The following is a 19,179-nucleotide window of genomic DNA, read 5'->3' as shown; positions in this document are numbered from 1 at the left end:
TGCATGTGAAACAGACGTGAATCATGTGTGCTAGCCATGCTTACACATACTGTACATGGCACAGAAACATGATTACAGAAGTGTGTGTATCAGAAGTAAATGTTAACTGGTAATATATACAATACTATATTCATTTTTACACAAATTCTCTATTTGTTAATTGTGATCATGTTATTACATGTTTTGTGTACTGACCAGCTGAAATGACAAATTACATCATGGAGGCATGGCGGTGTTAGATGCAGAAAAGAGAGGAAACTTTTTGCTTGATTACACAGAGAGAGAGAGAGTATATAAATGTGAGGATACTGTCAGTCAGGGTAGATGAGAAAGCCAGAGAAGGTGCTGTATTTGTTGGTGTTTCCACCGTGAACTTTGCCCCCATCAAGCTGTACGCACACTTCGTCCCCCACATCCAGGTGCAGGATGACACTGTTGGAGGCATAGTCGTAGTTCTGATCTGCATCTTGAGCAATTGCGCTGGCCCTCACCTGAAAGAGAGACAAAAAAAGATGGTAATGGACCGTTAAGAAAAGCACAAAGAAGGGCACACAATCGAAAGAGTGCTTCCGTAGCCAAGTGATTACATTGCATGCCATAACCACAACATTGTTCAATTCCAGCATTAGGACTTTTGTAGCATGTCATACCTCTCTCTCTCTCTCGCTCGCTCGCTCTCGCTCATTGTCAGTGTGTTCTGCTATATTTGTCTTGGCATTTTAATTTTTTCGTAACAGACAGCGAAGAGATAAGACCCTGAATATATAACAAGGGCTTCTGGAGATGCTGCTACTCACAGTCAGCCCTAAGTACCAGGTAGCCTATCACATGAGTTGCTACTAAGTGCTAATATTAAAGTGCTAATATTAAAGGGAAAGTTCACCACAAAATCAAAATTACATTTTTTTTAAATTATTATTAAATAACACTAAACTATTTAACCTAATTTAAAAATGTGCTTTTGTTTGTTATGGCGCTTCAAGGCAAGATAACACAGCCTACAACTACATAACACAAATAATACCAGAACTAGGCATTTAACTGATAGGCCTATTAAGTTAATATTTACTCTGACAGTGAAATAAGCTAAAAAAATTCATTAAAAATGATAAATAACAATCAAATAGCCTACATACATACAAGGAAGCACCATTTTAAGTACAGGTTTTTAAGATTCTGTGATCGTGGATATTATGTACGCCCATAACGTTATCTTGAAAATGAGCAATTTTCACCAGCTAGTTCCCAATCTTTTTTTATCAGTGAAAACTGATTTCTTAGTCTCATCCATGGATCTCCACAAGCCTCTGCTTCCACAAACCTCTCTGCTCTTATTTTAGTGTCTGGTCCTCTCTTGGAGCCCCAAAACACTAATCATCACCTGCACAGGAGGCATGTTCACCACAGCCATCTAAATGTTAATTAGTGAGGTCAGGAAAAAGGCATGGCAGAAACATGGATTTCTGTGTACTTAACATAAATCTAGAAATCTATTATTATACAATCCAGCGATCTAATCTAGATTGATTAAAAACCCTAATACAGACTGGCATTTTCCTTTAAATCCAGTGTTTTATATTACCAGCTGATGATTTTAACAGGTTTATCTTTTTCATTTTATCACTGTATCCCACACAAAACCTGTCTGTTTCAGAGCTATGTTCAGCCTAAATAATCAAGCCCAACGCTTGAAGAAATTCCTTTATTACAAGCTAAGGTCAACTGAAGTCTTCTCAGAGCGTCAAAATACATTTGTGACATGATCTGCAACATGAGCCTTCTCCTACCGAATGTTCAGGACACCCCCAAAACTGTCACATGTTAAATAGAGATTGTGTAACATTTCTCCTCATTAATGAGAGTCGGGATGGGTTGATGGCGACACAGCTCATACATTATTCATGACATTACACCAACTATAAGGTCTGCATTTAAAAAAAGAAAAAGAAAAAAAATGACGGAAACCTGAACTGATTTAAGCACAGGGAATTTTGAGGAATTACAGCCCAGCCCACCCCAAATCTGGCAGGTTGGGTTGGCCCACTCGGATTGGGGCAGAGAATCAAAGCTCTAGTCTGTTCACGTTATCTGGATGTAACTGGTGCCATTTTATTTCCTGCTTCATTCTGTGATCTTGGTGTAATGTCATCAGTACAGATGCCTTCCTCTCCACTGGGCAGATAGATGAGATGTGCAGTGATCTTTGGCCTCAAACCTCCATCTGAGAGCTCAACCTTTCTTAGCTGCCATCAATTTTTCTAGCGGATTGTCACTCACACCTGATCCACCTGTTGCTGAGGAGAGGCTGATAGGGACTGTGAGAAAGGCATCAGGGAGGACATCAGTTCATTTGTCCAGCAATTACAGTGAAGAGAATGAATGCACAGACATGAACATGTTGGCTGCTGATATGTGGACATTTGTTGTAGCTGAACTACAATAACACAACAGTTTCTGACAAATTTTGACTATTTTTTCACAGGTATTCAGTTTTGGAAGGTTGGCATATATTTTACCGTTTAATTTGGTGGAGCTGTTGGCAAACCATTGCCTATATCATACTTATTTGGTAATTCTGTCCACCTGATGAATGTAAGACCACTATTCACTTTACTCTGAGCTCGCTTTTCAGCTCTTTTTTACACAGGAACTCAAATGCACTGAAATTCATGTGGCTGGACCGTCTACCACAACAATGAACAGAGAAGCTCGGATTACAAAATACACAGTAGGGATTGTGTGCGGGCCAAAAGTCCAATATTCACTCATATGTAAGCTTGCTTTTTGGTCTGAACCAGTTTTTAAGAAAAAAAAACTGTTAAAAAAGAAAGAATAAAAAAATGCTTTGCCGAAATCAGGGGAACCGCGGTCAGGTAATGATTCTCAGTTGGTTCATCACTAATAGTGACCTTTATCACATAACACAAAGTCATCTGATGAGTTGATATTATAAAAACATTAATTATAGAAGCTTTAGATTTGCTGAAACTAATTTGCATTTATAGCGAGTGAGTCTAGGAACTCTATGTGATATTTAGAGCATATCTATGATTCAGAGGTTGTCGGTGGCTAACAACTACTTAGTACTTACAGCACTAATGATACCAACAATGCTGACATAGGTAGCCTAAGTATAAAAACCGTGAGCAAGAGTCTGATATTATCTGTAAATGTTATATAAGCACAGTGCAGAGCAGCAGCAATTAACTGGCCAATGGGATACACACACAGAGACCTGCATGCACTAACATCCATGTGGCTGAACCGTCTACCACAACAAAAAACAGAGAAGCTGGGATTACAAAACAGAAGAATTGTGACTTGATTCCCTGTTCAGGTTGCCATTTCTCCACTGTATAGGCCTACATAAAAATAGTGGTTTGCCACTATAGTAATGTTCTGAATATCTTATAGAGCTTTTTTAAGCTGAACTCTAATACGCACGTTAAAACAAGGTTGACACAAAGGCACTTTTATATTTTTGATTTCATAGAAACATAAAGTAACTGAAATAATTCTTTTAATGAGAAAAGGAAAAAAGTAATCCTATATAATGCTTAACATGGACAACATGCATCAGCAAGGACAAAGACACCTGAACACCACTGGGAGCTGAGATTACCAAACAATGTAATCAAAACCTGAATGACACAGTTACAACAAGAGCTTGACTGATGAGCTTCATAAAACTGCCATCAACACCTGCAGTCCAGCAACTACTGATATTCAAAACCAACACACTAAAGATGCATCATCTGGTGTGAAGACCACCAGAACCTGGAGCCTGACACAATTTTACCAAGTAATATGGTCTGATGAGTCATTTCTCACACTTTTATCTACAGTTGGACAGGTTTATATATGTGGATATGATTAAACATGATGCTGGGTCTAATAGTATGACCAGCCATTCAAGAGGAAGTCTTTACATTGGAAGATTACTGTACATATTTGCACAGCAGTTAACACATATGTGATACCACTGAGCACCCACATAATCCTAGATCATAACGCTCCCCCACATGTTGCTATAAAGGAGCAGTTGCTTTATGACCTGAATGAAGGCAAACACCTGCAGTTGTCCTGCAGTAATGGGAACAACAAGTTTTGACATTGGTCCAGTATAGAGTGGTGAAGGGATGACGTAGTATTTTTGTAGGCCAGCCAGGAAGTTAGCATTGCACTGGTTCCCTCGTCAAAAACCTTGCAGGATTTTTGAATGGAATTTCGGCTATCACCAAAAATAAGCTCTGTGACGAGCACAAGTTTATGATATTTACACGTTTTGTTCAGCATGATAATCTTCACAGATGAACACCACTTTTGTGTGTTTTGAAGCTTAAATTAAATCACCAGAAGCAAAAAGCGAACTACATCGCGCTCGCACATTTTAAACGTTGCCACTACAAACACTGTAAAAACATGTTTAAACAAGATCGAAAAATATTATAAACAGATAAATGTACAAGTTAGAGTGCAAGTCTGTAAAGCTGTTACGGTGGACAAGTGGGTTTCTGTGTCCAGTGTGATGACGTCTAGCATCCCCACTGTAGTCCCCATTTTAGCCACTTGTTAGCAACTGCCTTTTTTTAAGACGAGTAAAACCTTAAAAGTTCAAAAATCGGGTTTAAGCGGACGCATTTAATGTTACAGAACAAATCGTCTAAATATCTTTGGCCTGTGTTAACCACAGACCTTATTTAGGGCATTTTACCTAAAACCCATTCAAAAAACCCATAGACCTTTGGATGAGGGAACCGGGAGTGCCAAGAGGCTTGCCAGTGGATTTCCGCGTTTTAGGACTCATTACTTCACCAATCTATTGAGTGAGACTGCTGCAGCTGCCAGCCAAGGAATAGACTGACATGTAACCAGTCGGGGCATGTTTGCAGTGTTAATTTAAGTCCATTAAAACTGCTGTTTGACAGCATTATAGAAAGAGGCCCTACAGAGATACAACTTTTTGTTGTTAGATTGTTTTTGTTCAACCAGAAACAGCACTAAAATTGCTAATGCCACACCAACCAAAAAAAACTCTGTGAATTACAGGTTCTTTTCAAGCAAGCCACAGTTGGTGAAACACACTGAGAAGACAAACCAAGGTTGCTTTTGAGTTTTGTTTATTTGTGTGACCTTTAATGAAGTGTGTTTTATGAGGATAAAATAACTGATAAAATTTTAACGCTCCAGTATGTGGGATTTAGTGGCATCAAGTGGTGAAGTTGCAGATTGCAACCAACTAAAAGTAAGTAAGTACAAGTAAATGTAAGGTGGCTGATGTAAAAATGCAAAAAACATGAATGGCCTATTCTAACATCAGTGCATTCTGGGCTACTGTAAAAACAACATGGCAGACTCTGCGGAGGCGGACCTGTTTTGTATGTAGATATAAAAGGCTCATTCTCAGGTTTAAAAAAAGAAAACAATGATTCTTAGTTTCAAGTGTTCATATGTACTAATGAAAGAAAAATCGTTTTAAATATTACGTACCATCTATGCAAATAGAAAGCCCTAAATTCTAAATGGTAGACCTAGAGTATGGTGGGTCTTAATTGGCTTTTTGTTTTGCAGTGCAGCCACACACTTTTTACTAGCATTAAAACCTCTGACACCTGAGAAAATTGGTTTGATTTATTCAAAAACGTGAAAAAACATGATGAGCAACTTATCAAGAAATGTCCCACAAAATGAAAAAAAATAGTGAAAGGTTGCCAGGAAATGTTCTGAACATTAGCTGGGAGGCATTATTAGTTATGAATCAAAAAAAAAGGGAAAAAATGTCCAGAACACTATGTTTCTAATTCCCTTGATAATATATTTAAAATTATGTTACAGGAAAAAAAATCATTATATTAAATATATATTATAATATATTATAATATATATTTTATATCTTTATATTGTTAGTTTTTATTATTATTATTTTTAGGTATTTTTCTTCTAACGTTTTACTAATTTCTTGTTAATTAATTAATTAATTTTTTGGCCAATTCTTGTTAAGTTGCTTGTTACCCTCCTTCAATGTTTTTAAAGAAATTAAGCTAATTTACTCATGTTCCAAAGGGGTTTAACAAAATCGATCATTCTCATTAAGAAAAGGTTATCTTTGTAAGAACGCTTTCCATAATGTTGTCAGACACTTGGGAAAACAATCTGAGCCTGTCAGTGGCAAAAACAAACACATTTAGTCGACTTAAAATGAACATGCATAATTGCGCCGAGTGGTTACATTGCAGCCTGCTTCACGGCTGTGTGGCTTCAGCTGTCTTGCCCAGTACTGGACCAATTTTAAAAGCCGCTTTTCCCATTAGCCATGTAGAAACAAACATACAGGCAAATAGGTTGAAAATACTGGCGTTACCCTTTAAGATCCAAGTTGTTTTTGCAGCCAATAAGCAAATCTGCTTATAATAAATTGGACAATTATTGGGTAAGTAACCAACTATTCAAGCAGAAGATCCATTTAATAGTGGAAAATAAAGTACACAAGCACATAAATATTAATGAATGCAAATATGAGACCCTCACTCCATCCCTGTCTGCAGCTCTGGGTCTCACTAAGGATATGGTCCATCATCTCCACCAGTAATCAAGCATCCCTGACCCTCTTGTGATCACTAAGACAAATCAAACAAGACTAAACTACCCATTTCTCCTCATCCTCCATCCAATGACAACGTTTTTTCACCCATTTCATCAATTCAACTCAATATATTTCTCCATACAAGCATTTCTCCCATGTAGAGAGGGTGAACATTTTTCTTCCCTTCCTCGAGACGGAAATGAATCGATACATTTCCTTTGTTTTAATGCAACTCACATCACTCCATTAATTGTTGTCCCTCCCTCCACACCTCGCACCCCCTTCCATCACCCCTCTCCCATTCGCTTCCCCATCACTATCTCTTCATTCTGGACCCATCTATCCATCTTTTTGTGTTCGTACACTCCAATGAGATGCAGGTCACGCACACATTTTCTCTCCCCCGCCATGGCAGTGTTGGCGGGAGCAGCGACTAAGTGTGTCCCTGTCCGGTCTAAATCGGATTGATTAACGGCGTGCTGCTGTGGCAGGTCCCCTGAGGACCCTCCCCCCCCTCCATTCCTCCCTTCTTCTCCTTCCCCCTTCACAGCATCCCTCACCCCTCCCTACTTCCAGATGCGTCAGGGCGGGCTGTACACGGCTGCAGGCTTCAGTAATTGGTAGTCGGATAGCTATGGCAGCTCCCTGCCTAATAGGTCCAACTCCTCAATAACTCCATACAATCACAATAAATGGGGGCACAGGATAGGCTACAGTGGTCAAATGGGCCCATGAAACACTAGCAGGAGGTCAGGATAACATCCTACACAAACACACACACACACACACACACACACTCCATCTTGATCGCTCTCTACATCTCGATAGGAGCAGCTCTTTTTTTTTTTTTTTTTTTTTTATGAATCTCGAGTGAACACCTGAGAAAACCATGCAGCATATGAGACGTTTTGTTATTTTATACTGTTGGACTGTTTTGCTCTGAAGGGACCGAACAGCTCCCATGAGGAGACCTAATAGGTTTTTCGGAAAAATATAACAGTAAAGAGAATCTGACATCTTGTACGTCCAACATCTGTCTACATGGTTGAACGGCAGGATTCCCCTGACAGAATTTTCAACGGAGTTAAAGGCTGACAGGCTGCTGTAGCTTGCTACGAATACACAATATAAGATTACAATTAAAACTGGTGTACATCTCTGTATGTGCCTGGACAACATTATTACAATCCTTCCTATTAAAATATCTGGTTCAACTGCATGTAGCACATTTAAAAGTCTGCTGCCTACCTGTATCACCCATGTTTAAGGGTCATACTGTAAGTTGCATCAGTGATATGCACACCACACCGAAGGGACAAAATGTTATTTATAGTATCTTATGGTTGACTTCCTTATGAAATACATAATTTAACTTAACCTCGACTCAGACAGTGCAGATGCTGACATTTAATGTGTTATGTTTATGATTAATTCATGGTCACATTGCCATCCTACACATTATAACCCCGTGGATAAGTTATTTTGTACATTTTATGTACAGATTTTTAGGAGTTTTACATTTAAAATATTAGCAGTCATCATCAGTATTATTGCCACAATAGAATGTGATTAAATAATCATGAAATAAGTCATATTCAGTAAATCAAAAAATAAGAGATGTTAAACTATATGTTTATATTAAGCATTAACCACTGCATGAAAAATTCAAATAACAGTAGACAGTGTGTTAAATGGATTGTCAGTGGTGGAAAATAGGTACATTTCCTCAGTCACAGAATTTTGATGTACATACTCGAGTATTTTGATTTGAGGCCACTTATACTACATTTAAAAGGGAAATACTGTACCTTTCACTCCTGAATATTATAGATGTTATATCATTTATTAGGATCACATTCCTGTAGGATGCATACTTTAACTGTGATACTTTAAGTAACACTGTAAAATCTGTCAAATTGATCTTGCTTAAACAAAACTGACAAAACCAATTTCCTTAAAAAAACAAATAAAAAAAATACTGTAATTATTTTTAAGGTATTTATTTTATACATGCTTTTCAGTTAATACTTGTTCCAAGTGTGCTGATAACTCATCTGATAAAGGACTTTTACTTGTAACCAGGGCCATCATATTAGTAGTTGTTCGTAATTACCCAGGGTCCCAATCGGTTGGAGGCGGCGGGGGCTTAAACAGCCTGGAATGAAAAGTTTAGTTTTATTTGCATTTTTAAAAATTTCTAAGTAACTTGTGCCATAACTAAACTAAAATTGGCTGTTTATGCTGCTGCAGAGTACAAATGAACACCGTCATGTCTTTACCCAATAAAGGGAAATTGGGCTCCAGAAAAGAAAAGAAAAGAAAAGAAAAAAAAGAAAAAACTGACAGAAAAAACATCAAAAGCTGCATGAGAGAGACATGAATCAAGAGAGAAAGGGCCGGGGGCCCACTGAGACTAGTATGCATGCATGGGGCCCAGAATTTAGTGGTACACCCCTGCTTGTAATTGATCATTTTTAGTATGTTGCACTGTTGCATTTTATTAAACCAAGCATTTGAATACTTCCTCCTCCACTATGGAGAATATTTTAATTTCTTGGACCGACCCCAACTGTTGACATTGCTGAGCTTTGTGACACTGAAACCAGCACAGATGAATCTGCAGGTTCGGCTGTCAGGAACAATCACACTGAAACCCTGTTCTCTTTAAGTGCGCAGGAGGTGCTGGGGAGCGAAAACAAGAGGGAAAGGCAAATCAGGATTATTGTCAACAGCGGCAGAGATTGATAGCGACGAGGGAGTGAATTTCTGTCTGTTGGCCCAACGCTGTTCTGACTTGATCTGCTGCTGTTGGGGAGAAGGGAGACCCGCGGGACAAAAGAGAAGATTACACTGCCTCCACTTTTCATTAGGGGGCAACATTAAATGGGAAGAGAGAGACTGAGAATGGTGGGAGAGAGGGGAGAAATTGACAGCATGGAAATAATTCACAGATGGTGCTAAATGCTCAATAAAATCTACATTCTCAGCTGTGAGCCACTGATTTGTGTGACATATTTAAGGGCTGACACATACTGTATTTCAAATTTATTTAGCCAAAGATTTTCATCATTTTTATGTATATCGACCCAATATCAAAGTGTGTGTTCATAATGTTTATGTCTGAGCTTTGTCTTTGAGAAAAATGATGGAAGGAGGGCATGAAGAGAAAAGAGGAATACGTGGTGAAAAGGAAGGCAGAAATTTGGATAAGAACACACAGACGGGCGAGCAGCTGCATGCACTTTTAACAGTCTGAGCACAGGATTCGGGTAAAGGAAGCCAGAGTTGAGACGGGCTTTGAGTGATGGGGAGGGAGCTTGTTGGATAACAAACTGATCAAGCATGCTTGCTTCAGAGGAGGGGGTGGGGATATAAATGAGGTTGGGGAGGCGGGCTGTCCACGTAGTGTGTTATTTTTTTCAGTTTTGTTTTGTTTCGCAGTGGTGCCTTGATCCTCTGGTAATAAAACTGACAGGATTCATTCACTGTGATGTACAGACCTCTCAGCGCGGAGCGAGGCGATTGAGACGGGGTCTCTTAAACTTACATGAGGGACCTCTGAGGGTGAACTGGGAGAGAGAAGAAGGGCAATTGAAATGGCCCTCTTTTTTGTGAAAGCTGCGGTGTTCTCTGCGCCTCCACCCATGTGTACCAGCCTGAGGTGTCCTGTTTCTATTATGCAGGGGACCATGTAACCCCTCTCCTGCACCACACACTCACACACTAATTGGCACACTAAATGTTAATATTTTGCCATGACACTCAAGACCTAAGGTGTCAAGATGTTGATTACAAAGTCTCTAATTGGCTCTAGACTGAAACCTTTGAGGGTAGAGATGCCTTAATTGGATATAAACGGGTTCTGTGGACGGTCTACCTGCAGAGCATCAGAGCCTGAGCTGTGGAATTAGATTATAGTATTCCTTTATGACATTGTTTACTGTCTCGTATTAGCGTGTGTTTTACAAAGTTTTCGCACAGGGACTCAAACAGCAAAACACTATATAAATCCTGTTCACGGGTTATAACTAAATAATTCTGCTATACCTTTTTTATTTTAATAATCCAATGTATAGGTTATTTTTGTAATGCTACTATTATCAAACACTGCAAAACACTGCTGTTCATGAAAGAGACAAAATCCTGCTTCCTTGATGAGGAGGAATGATATTATAATGGGCAGGCAAAAGGGAAGCACAACAAAGGCACGGCGAAACACAGTAAGAACCAGTCAAGATGTTTCAGCCGGCAGAATATAATGGCCTCAGCCATTATAACAGAAACATACATAGTCAAATAATGGCTGTGTGCATGAACATGTGCATAAAAGTGTGTGTTCTCACAGAAAAAGAACAAGAAGCGAAAACAAGGGCAAGCTGCAGGCTATATGAGAGGACCCGTCCTTTTTGCTCTACAAGAAATGGTTACTGAAAGGTTGGACTTTTATCCTCCATCACAAAATGTCCCCCAGTATAATGTGAGGAACACGAAAGCAATGCACCACACAGAAAATCAGAGTTGAATATTAATTATTCTGGCTAAACAAGCAATCGTTGGGGAGAAAAATCTGTCTAATGAAGTGCCACATGAGGCTCATATTGACACCTTATCTGACGTACTGTAATCAGCGGCTTGCACCGCTCACAGTAACCACTTCACACCTACCTACTGGAGCTGTCCCTGTCCTCTAATTGAGTCCAAGCTTGTCATCACTACAACTTTTAAGTGGTTAATCTAATTATCTAATTTGCTTCTAGATCTCATTAGCTTATTTTCTTATGAATACAGGCATAAACCCTCAGTTTGTATCACTGCTTTTGCTTGAGAGCCAGCCTAAAAGACATTAACTGATAAGACATAAGCCCATTCATTATAATAAAAACCAACATATGCACCTTAAACAGAATCTGCACATGGATTATTCTAACCTGGACACCTTTAATGCACCTTCAGTCCAAAGTCTAATTCTCCACTTTTAATTTCACTTCCCCTCCAACCTTTACACCTTACATTGTTAAGGCTGAGCCTCATGTCAGAGAATTTTGTTAGGCTTTAATAAGGCACAGCTTTGCCCACCAGTCTCTTCCTCCAGTAAGATCCAACCTAATGCCACTGCCACATAATGAGGTCACGGTGTGTCAATAGCAGATGAGATGCTGAAATGCTTCTACCAGGGGCGGATTTAGGGTCAGTGAAGATGCGAGGCTAAGCCCTACAACATTTGTATTTTGGGGCTATAAAAATGCTTATTAACAGAATTAATTTCTGCCTATTATTATTATTATTAATCATAATCTATACAATTTAATGCAACTTATCAGCCACAAATTATACATTTAGAAAGATTATAATGTACTTTTTTGTTGACACTGTCATAGAGATGGGGGAGGGGGCAGTATATCCTGCCCCTGGAAATTTTAACATCAAAAACCTAATTTCCTGCGTTGTGGTGAATTTTTAAGCATCAGTTTGTGCATTTTCTACATCAACATACGATGGAAATGTCACAGTTCTTTCTGCAAACCTTTACAGTGGATTCTTCTTTAGATTACAATTGTTGCTTTTCAGGTTTCATATTGCCACCACTGAGGCATTGTTGTGTCTGTGTCACAACAATTTTGAGTTTGGGGGGTGATTTTTTCAAAGTTTTTTTTTATAATACCGTTTTCTAATAATTGTGAGTTTTTTTTCCTTTAAAAAAATACGCTTCAGTTTTGTAAGTGTTTTAAAAAATAATTTGGGAAGATTTGTGTGGTTTGTTTAATAATATGGAGTTTGGTGGTGTTTTTTCCTTGATTAGTTTTATTTTTTGTGTGTTTTTTAAAAATCCTTTTAATAACAGGTTGTTTTTTTTAGGTGTTTAACCCTTTTTAACTTTTAATACTTAAAGTACATTTTTATATATGTATTATATTTTTTATATTTTCCTTATTGAACTTACTTTTACTTAAATAAAATTTTCAATTAAGGACTTTTACTACCACACTGATGTCACCAACAGTATACTCTGTGTGTGTGTGTGTGTGTGTGTGTGTGTGTGTGTGTTTACACTATAGACTGACCAACTGTTCAACTGTCCAGTTTCTCCCATACTAGACCAGCTATAAATATTCACACCTTCTCTCCATGCTCATCACTGTAAAGGGCAAAGTACATATTGGTGGTGAATTATATATCCATTGAAAAGGTCATCTACCTCAACACCAATCTTTTGATGAGTTATGGGACATGATGAGTGAGGAGGATTCCTTGCCTTGACTGAATCATCTATGCAAACTTGATGCAAACTTGCACATCGGCTACGCATTTCTCAAGCTAACAGCTGACAACACGAGCCTGATTTGTTTCATACATGTCCGTCATAGCTTTGTCTCCTCAACTCCTCCATTAGGACAGAGGACACTCTCATGTCTCCTTTTCCCTCATCTGCCTCTGTCCACTCTCCTGTGAATATCTATCCATCCATCCCTCTCTTTCTGTCAGCCCACTTGTCTGTGTCCTGTCTGTCCCTGTGGTGATCCCTCCTCAGGATGTGTCTTATTCTCAGCTCCCTTTGACAAGACATTGATTAACACCACATATATCAGTCTGACAATTGTTATACACATACACACACACACACACACACACACACACACACACACTGCAAACACTATCACAGACATACCACACTTTAAGTTGACATTTTGGGAAATACACTTATTATTCACGATCAATGTTACTCTCATGTCTCTATGGTAAATATGAAGCCGGAGCCAGCAGCTTAGCATGACAGTTTGGCACATTTACTTTTGTAGTTTACTTTTTATATTGATCCGTGTAGTTCTTTTCTTTTTTATTGATATGTACTTACAATTATATTGCCATGTGCTTTTTTGAGACTGATGCTTCCTATTTGCACTATTCCCTTGCTGGTGTAATGTTGCAAATTTACCCTCTGTGGGACAAATAAAAGATGATCTTATCTCATCTCATGATATATGAAGCCTAAATGCAATCGCAAGGTAAAAAGCTAATGTTAAGTTGTAAACAAAATACACCATGGTAGCATGACTTAACGTCATTGCCACAATAAGGCTGCAAAGCCATGGTTGGCATTATGTAATTCTTTGTTTCATTCAGTCACTTGTTAGTGTTCACCTTTTTGAAGACACTTCAAAAGTTTAAAATTCATAAGTGGTGTGTTTACTGATGGATTTTACATATTGGAACAAAACATGAAAGTGTCTTCGCTTGTGTTAACCACAGACCTTATTTCAGGCATCTAACCAATAGCCCAATGACTTTGAGGGGAGGGAATCGTGAGTGCCACATGCTAACTCATCTCCAAGTTTAAGAAGAATCCTGCAGCGCTCTATAGACCCCCATGTTAAAATGGCCATCTTTATATAAGAACCATGTTGACAGCCTCGTACAAAAACTCTAACCGCTGAATAATTAAGGGTGGGCCCATGGTGAATTAAAGGGTATTTCCCAACATTTTACACAATTCTTTCAACGCAGGTTGTGACTAATGAGCTCCATTCATTAATCCCTCAGTGTGACAGTGTTGTCTCAAACCAATGTAATTCTATCTAAACTAATCAAACACCCATTCAGAAAGATGGTTACAGTAACAATGAGAGAGTAATGTCTTTAAGAGACTCGAAATTGACAAACTTTTTCGGTGTTATCCTCAAGGTTTTTCCTCATTGACCTAGCTGGTTCACTCTGCTACAAGAGCACTTGTCTACTCAGAGAAAAAAACATCAGGTGCAATGAAACTGTGAGGGCAAGATCAGCACTGAATTGGGTTAAATAATTTAGTTGATGGAAAAGATAATTAATGGGGAAGGAGTCAATAGCCAGTGTGGACAGTGAACGTGTGTGTGTCTGTGTGTGTGTGTGTGTGTGTGTGTGTGTCTGTGTGTGTGTGAGGAGGGGAGGAGGGGCACAGGTGGAGGGGAGAAGATCTCATCTAAAGGCTATGAAAGATTTAACAGCAGGAGAAGACAGGAATGACAATGTCTGTGAAGGCACGCAACAAACCAAGTCCCCCAATTATACCTGGCATTTAACTGTCTGTCCTCTTTACTCTGCACTTTATGCACATCCCGTCAACTCAATGAAATAGAAAATAACTGTTTATATGGACTAGACAAGTCACCAAAAAGATCTATAACACAATGATGTGTGTATATGGGAAGTTAATAAAACTAAAGCAGTATGGAAAATGTATGTACTGAACCTAACATTTTTATTCAATGATAATAATAATAATAGCTCATGTTAGTTTGCAGAATATCTCAAAACAAATTTCATTGAAATGTGTTAACAGGTTTTTAAGATATCCTGCTAATTAACAAACAAACTGAACCAGGGGTGCATGGGTAGCACTGAAGTAAAGTTGCAGTAAACCACTGAAACAAACGCAGGTGTGATTTTATGTTGCAGGCTCTATGACATTGTTGGAGGTGCTGTCAGAGCTAGTGTTACTGAATTGAGTTGAATGGTGGGAAAGCCAAGAAGGCCAGCTGCATGACCTTATAGCAAAACTAGTGTCTCCCACTGATGGGGCTAAGGTTTGCATAAACCTCCCTGTAAAGCTAATCATTCGTTGATAACAACCAGCAGGTTTTGCCATGTATCCAGCTATAACTTCATTTAAGCTAACAGTAGGATGGGCAACAGCAAGTGATAAGGACAGCAGAAAACAGGCATTCAAAAATGAAGGAAACCTAAAATAAGCAACCAGGGCAGCACCTTTTCGACTGCTTGTTAATGCAAATACCTAATCAGCCAATCACATTGCAGCAACTTAATGATTTAGGCTTATAGACATGGTCAAGACAATCTGCCAAGGTTCAAATTGAGCATCAGAATAGGGAAGAAAGGTTATTTAAGTGACTCTGAACATGGCATGGTTGTTGGTGCCAGAAAAGAGCAACTACTGATCTACTGGGATTTTTATGCACAAACATCATCAGAATGGTCCGGAAAAGAAAATATCCAATGAGCAGCAGAAAACACCTCATTGATGCCTGAGGTCAGAGGAGAATGGCCAGACTGGTTTGAGCTAATAGAAAGGCAACAGTAACTTAAGTAACCACTCATTACAACCGAGGTATGCAGAAGAGCATCTCTGAATGCACAACATGTTGAACCTTGAAGCTAATGGTCTGCACAGACTCTGGCGCCACATGACGTCAATAGCGCAAGACAGCTGTAGCTGTATCTCAAATATTTAAACTGCATTTCTGTCTTTTCATCTTTATATACAGTCACGGAGGTGCTGGTCTTCAGGACTTTCTGCCAGAAAATCGATGCACTATAAAGAGCGACAAAGATCGCATCAGTAGGAAGTTGTGGCGGATGAATGGGTTAAGCACAGGACTTTCACTCAGGAGACTAGTAAAAGTCCAGAGTCAGTGTTGGTTTATTATTTGTTGGTTTTAACAACACATGCAGTATGATGATGTTGCTACAAGGCCCAGAAAGGACGTCAAACTGATGTCAAGGGAAAGTTGCAGTTCACGTTCACTTTGAAACTGCTTTTGAAACATAACATGTGGTCTTGACTGGACATTCATCTCAACATTTGCTGGAGAATTTTGCATGTTCACATAATAACAAACAACTTAAAACTGTACTTTTTTTTAATGAAATGAATAGGGAGGGTTTCAATGCAAGCTTCTGAGCTGTCCCCTGTTGATTTTTTGCTTACTGTAAACAAAGTCTTTTAAGATGTGAGCATATCAGAAAACAGCAGCCCAGCAGGGTGATGGTCTGCTCAGCAGCAAATTGCCGTCCGCCCATGTAAAGTGCAAATTACATGTATAAAAATTGCTGTTACTCCAGCAAACACTCAGCCTACTTTGCATTGCAACAAAGCAAAGCATGTGTTGTGTTTTTTTTCTTCTTCAGTGGTTATCCCCAGGACGTCACTCTTCTGTTCAGCAGCGCACGTGTCAGAATCAGGGCTCCTCAACAGAGTGAGGGCTTAGTACTTCAAGCTTGTCATGGATCTCCAGATGGAAGCATTCAAGGCTTTTTTCCAGGCATTTGTACTTGTTTATTTATTAGTGTTAAAGTCAGAGTTCCTCAGAGGACAGTAGCCAGCTGTTGCATTTTGGCGTTGTTCCACTGAGACACAGAGGATTGTTATCCTCTTGATCGCTTGGCTGTCACACTCTCTCTCTCTCCGTCTCTCTATCTTTCTCCCTTTGTGCAAGTTGTACAATTAATTACAGTTTTCACTTTCTATGTAAAGCTGTTCTTAGTCCCGCCTCTGTCTCCACTTTCATCCTGCTTTTACATCCCTTTCTTTGTCCTCCAAACTAAATCAGTGACTTGGAAAAAAAACTTTTCAAACTTTTTCTGATTAAACAGAGAATTGAAAGTCCTCTGCTATGATCAAGTTAAGATACGGCATGACTCATTTTTATGTTAATTCTGCTTTAAATAAACAGCATTAGGGTGCTTTTTGGTATATTTGGTGGAAACTTTGCTTTAGACTTTTCTTTGTCTTGAACTTCATTTTCAGTACAAAGCACTAACAAAACGAGTGCAATACAATGCAGTTCAATTTAATGACTTGCAGTAAAACTACCTCTGTGATGCTTTTAATTATCTGTTTTTGTTGAGCCTGTGTCAGAGAGGTGCTGCTGAAGACATTTTGCCTCACCAGGAGAAGAAAATCAGAAAGCAAATAATTGCCAAAAGTGAATTACATCTATATTCTAGTGAATAAGCCATAGCATCTGTAGTAGTTATGTTGTCCGTTGGGAGAAAAGGAAAAAGTTGTGTGACAATATTTTAAAGAACCAAAGTCTGTAGAGACAGGAGGTTGAGAAGGACAGAAAGGTCAACTTTAAAATCTGACATGTGGCTGTTGTTTGCTTCCCATTACCTACCAACAGTAAGCATTGGTCTCTTTTGACCCTGACTATGAATAAAAAGTTATTTTAACCCAACTTAGGAACTTTCCCAAAACTTTGTCTAAACCTAATCAAACAGTAACTACTGTACTATCCAAAAGAAAACAGCTTTATTTTTCAGTGTTAATGTTTTGTAGCTGCTTGGAAGTAGCATTTGTACGGGTTATCCCTGCATTGGAAAAGTGTTCCTGTTGTTGTCCCAACGGCTGTTGGTGGCTAACGTAGAGAGATACTAAATTAACTGATTTTTCCTAATTTTGGTTGGTTAATATCTATGGACTGAAAGTTTGTGTCAAAATGTGTAATTTTTCAGTGGAACCCTTCACAAGCAAACACTCTTACAGACACACTCACCTGTCCGTTCTTCTTCAGATCAGCCCACATGCTCGTCCCATCGCCTCCTCTCATCAGGACATGGTAGGTGAAGTAGTAGATGCCAGGCAGGGGGCAGGTGAACTTGCCGGTGCTCGGTTCATAGTAGTTTCCTACGTTGGTCACCACGTCATCGAACTTCAGTACTTCACTCCCTTCATGTTGTTTCCGGAGGCCTGCGTAGAATGCAATTTTTGGACTGTAGAAGGATGGGCCATATCCACCGGGTCCAGGCCCAGGTGGACCAGGTGGGCCGGGCTTACCAGGCTCTCCAGGGGGCCCTTTAGGACCTGGAGGACCAGGAAGTCCAGGGCTCCCTCTGAATCCCTGTTTGCCCCTGCGGTTTGAGAAGTCTGGGGGCTGAGGGGAGACGGCTGTCAGCTCTCCCTGTGGGGGGGTGAAAGTGTCACACACCATCTTGCAGCTCCCGAGCATCTCGTAATGCGTGCCCCCTCCTCCGGACCCTCCCCCTTTGGTGGTGTGGACCAATAGGGGAATGGCCACCAGCAGGACCAGGACCATGGCCACGCCAACTCCAGCCCCGATGACACGTTTCTTGCGGCTGAGCCGGGAGGCGGCCAGCGTGAGAAAGTCCTCCTCCCCCTTGGCTGGAATGGTTGTGCCGGCCAGGCTGAAAGCTGAAGAAAGTCACTACTGGATCGAGAAGGTGGAGGAGGAAAATATGTGACTGTGTGGAGCAGAGAAAGGAAAATGGGGGCTTTTCTAGGAGGGGGACAGGCAAGTCTAATACAGGAGAAAAACAGGAGTCAGGGGGAGGATAGATTTTTCCATTTCCTGGTGTTCAGTTTGTTTTGTATCCTTTTATTTTTTAGTGTCCTCCGGTTCAAAAGCTATCTAAAGATAATACACCATTTTGCAAGACAAAAATAACAAATATTTTATATGTATTTGTCAAAAGTGAGCATCACCATTGAGATGTTGGATTTTCGGCAGCTGCCTTTTTTTTTTTAATTTTTTATCCAGCTCTGTGGTTGTGGAGGCTCCAGTGAAAAGCTTTCAGTTGCTCAAGCAGAGAGCTGTCAGGTGGGGTCTACAGTATTCCCACTGGAGTTCATCTCACCCACCACATACGGGGAAGGGCGCTTGTCTGTCCAGGAATGATGAGAGAAGAGCGAGGAAACTGCTAAATCTTTTCTCTTTCCTTTCTTCTTGTGTTTTTGTTGATGGGCTCACACAATTCTTTGTATATGTTGTTATAAGAGCCTGGATAAGATTTATCTCAGCAGTCTACTCCTCCATCCAAAGTACAGATTTGTTACAGGTCGTAAAAAGGCAAATTCTGAGGAA

At 39.6% G+C, this 19,179-nt stretch overlaps 1 protein-coding gene across 1 annotated transcript; it reads right to left on the bottom strand.

Moving 5' to 3' along the window:
* Positions 1–220: 220 nt before the first annotated feature.
* LOC121955674 (complement C1q-like protein 4) lies at positions 221–18,517 on the bottom strand. The gene is made up of 2 exons (XM_042503727.1): positions 17,854–18,517; positions 221–491 (listed from the first exon to the last, which is right to left on the bottom strand). The coding sequence occupies exons 1-2, from the start codon at positions 18,391–18,393 to the stop codon at positions 312–314; spliced, it is 720 nt and encodes a 239-aa protein (XP_042359661.1). The 5' UTR covers positions 18,394–18,517; the 3' UTR covers positions 221–311.
* Between the last annotated feature and the right edge of the window lie 662 nt (positions 18,518–19,179).

This window comes from Plectropomus leopardus, chromosome 2, assembly GCF_008729295.1.
Source record: "Plectropomus leopardus isolate mb chromosome 2, YSFRI_Pleo_2.0, whole genome shotgun sequence".
NCBI lineage: Eukaryota > Metazoa > Chordata > Actinopteri > Perciformes > Serranidae > Plectropomus > Plectropomus leopardus.
This window is presented reverse-complemented; position numbering and strand designations above follow the sequence as displayed.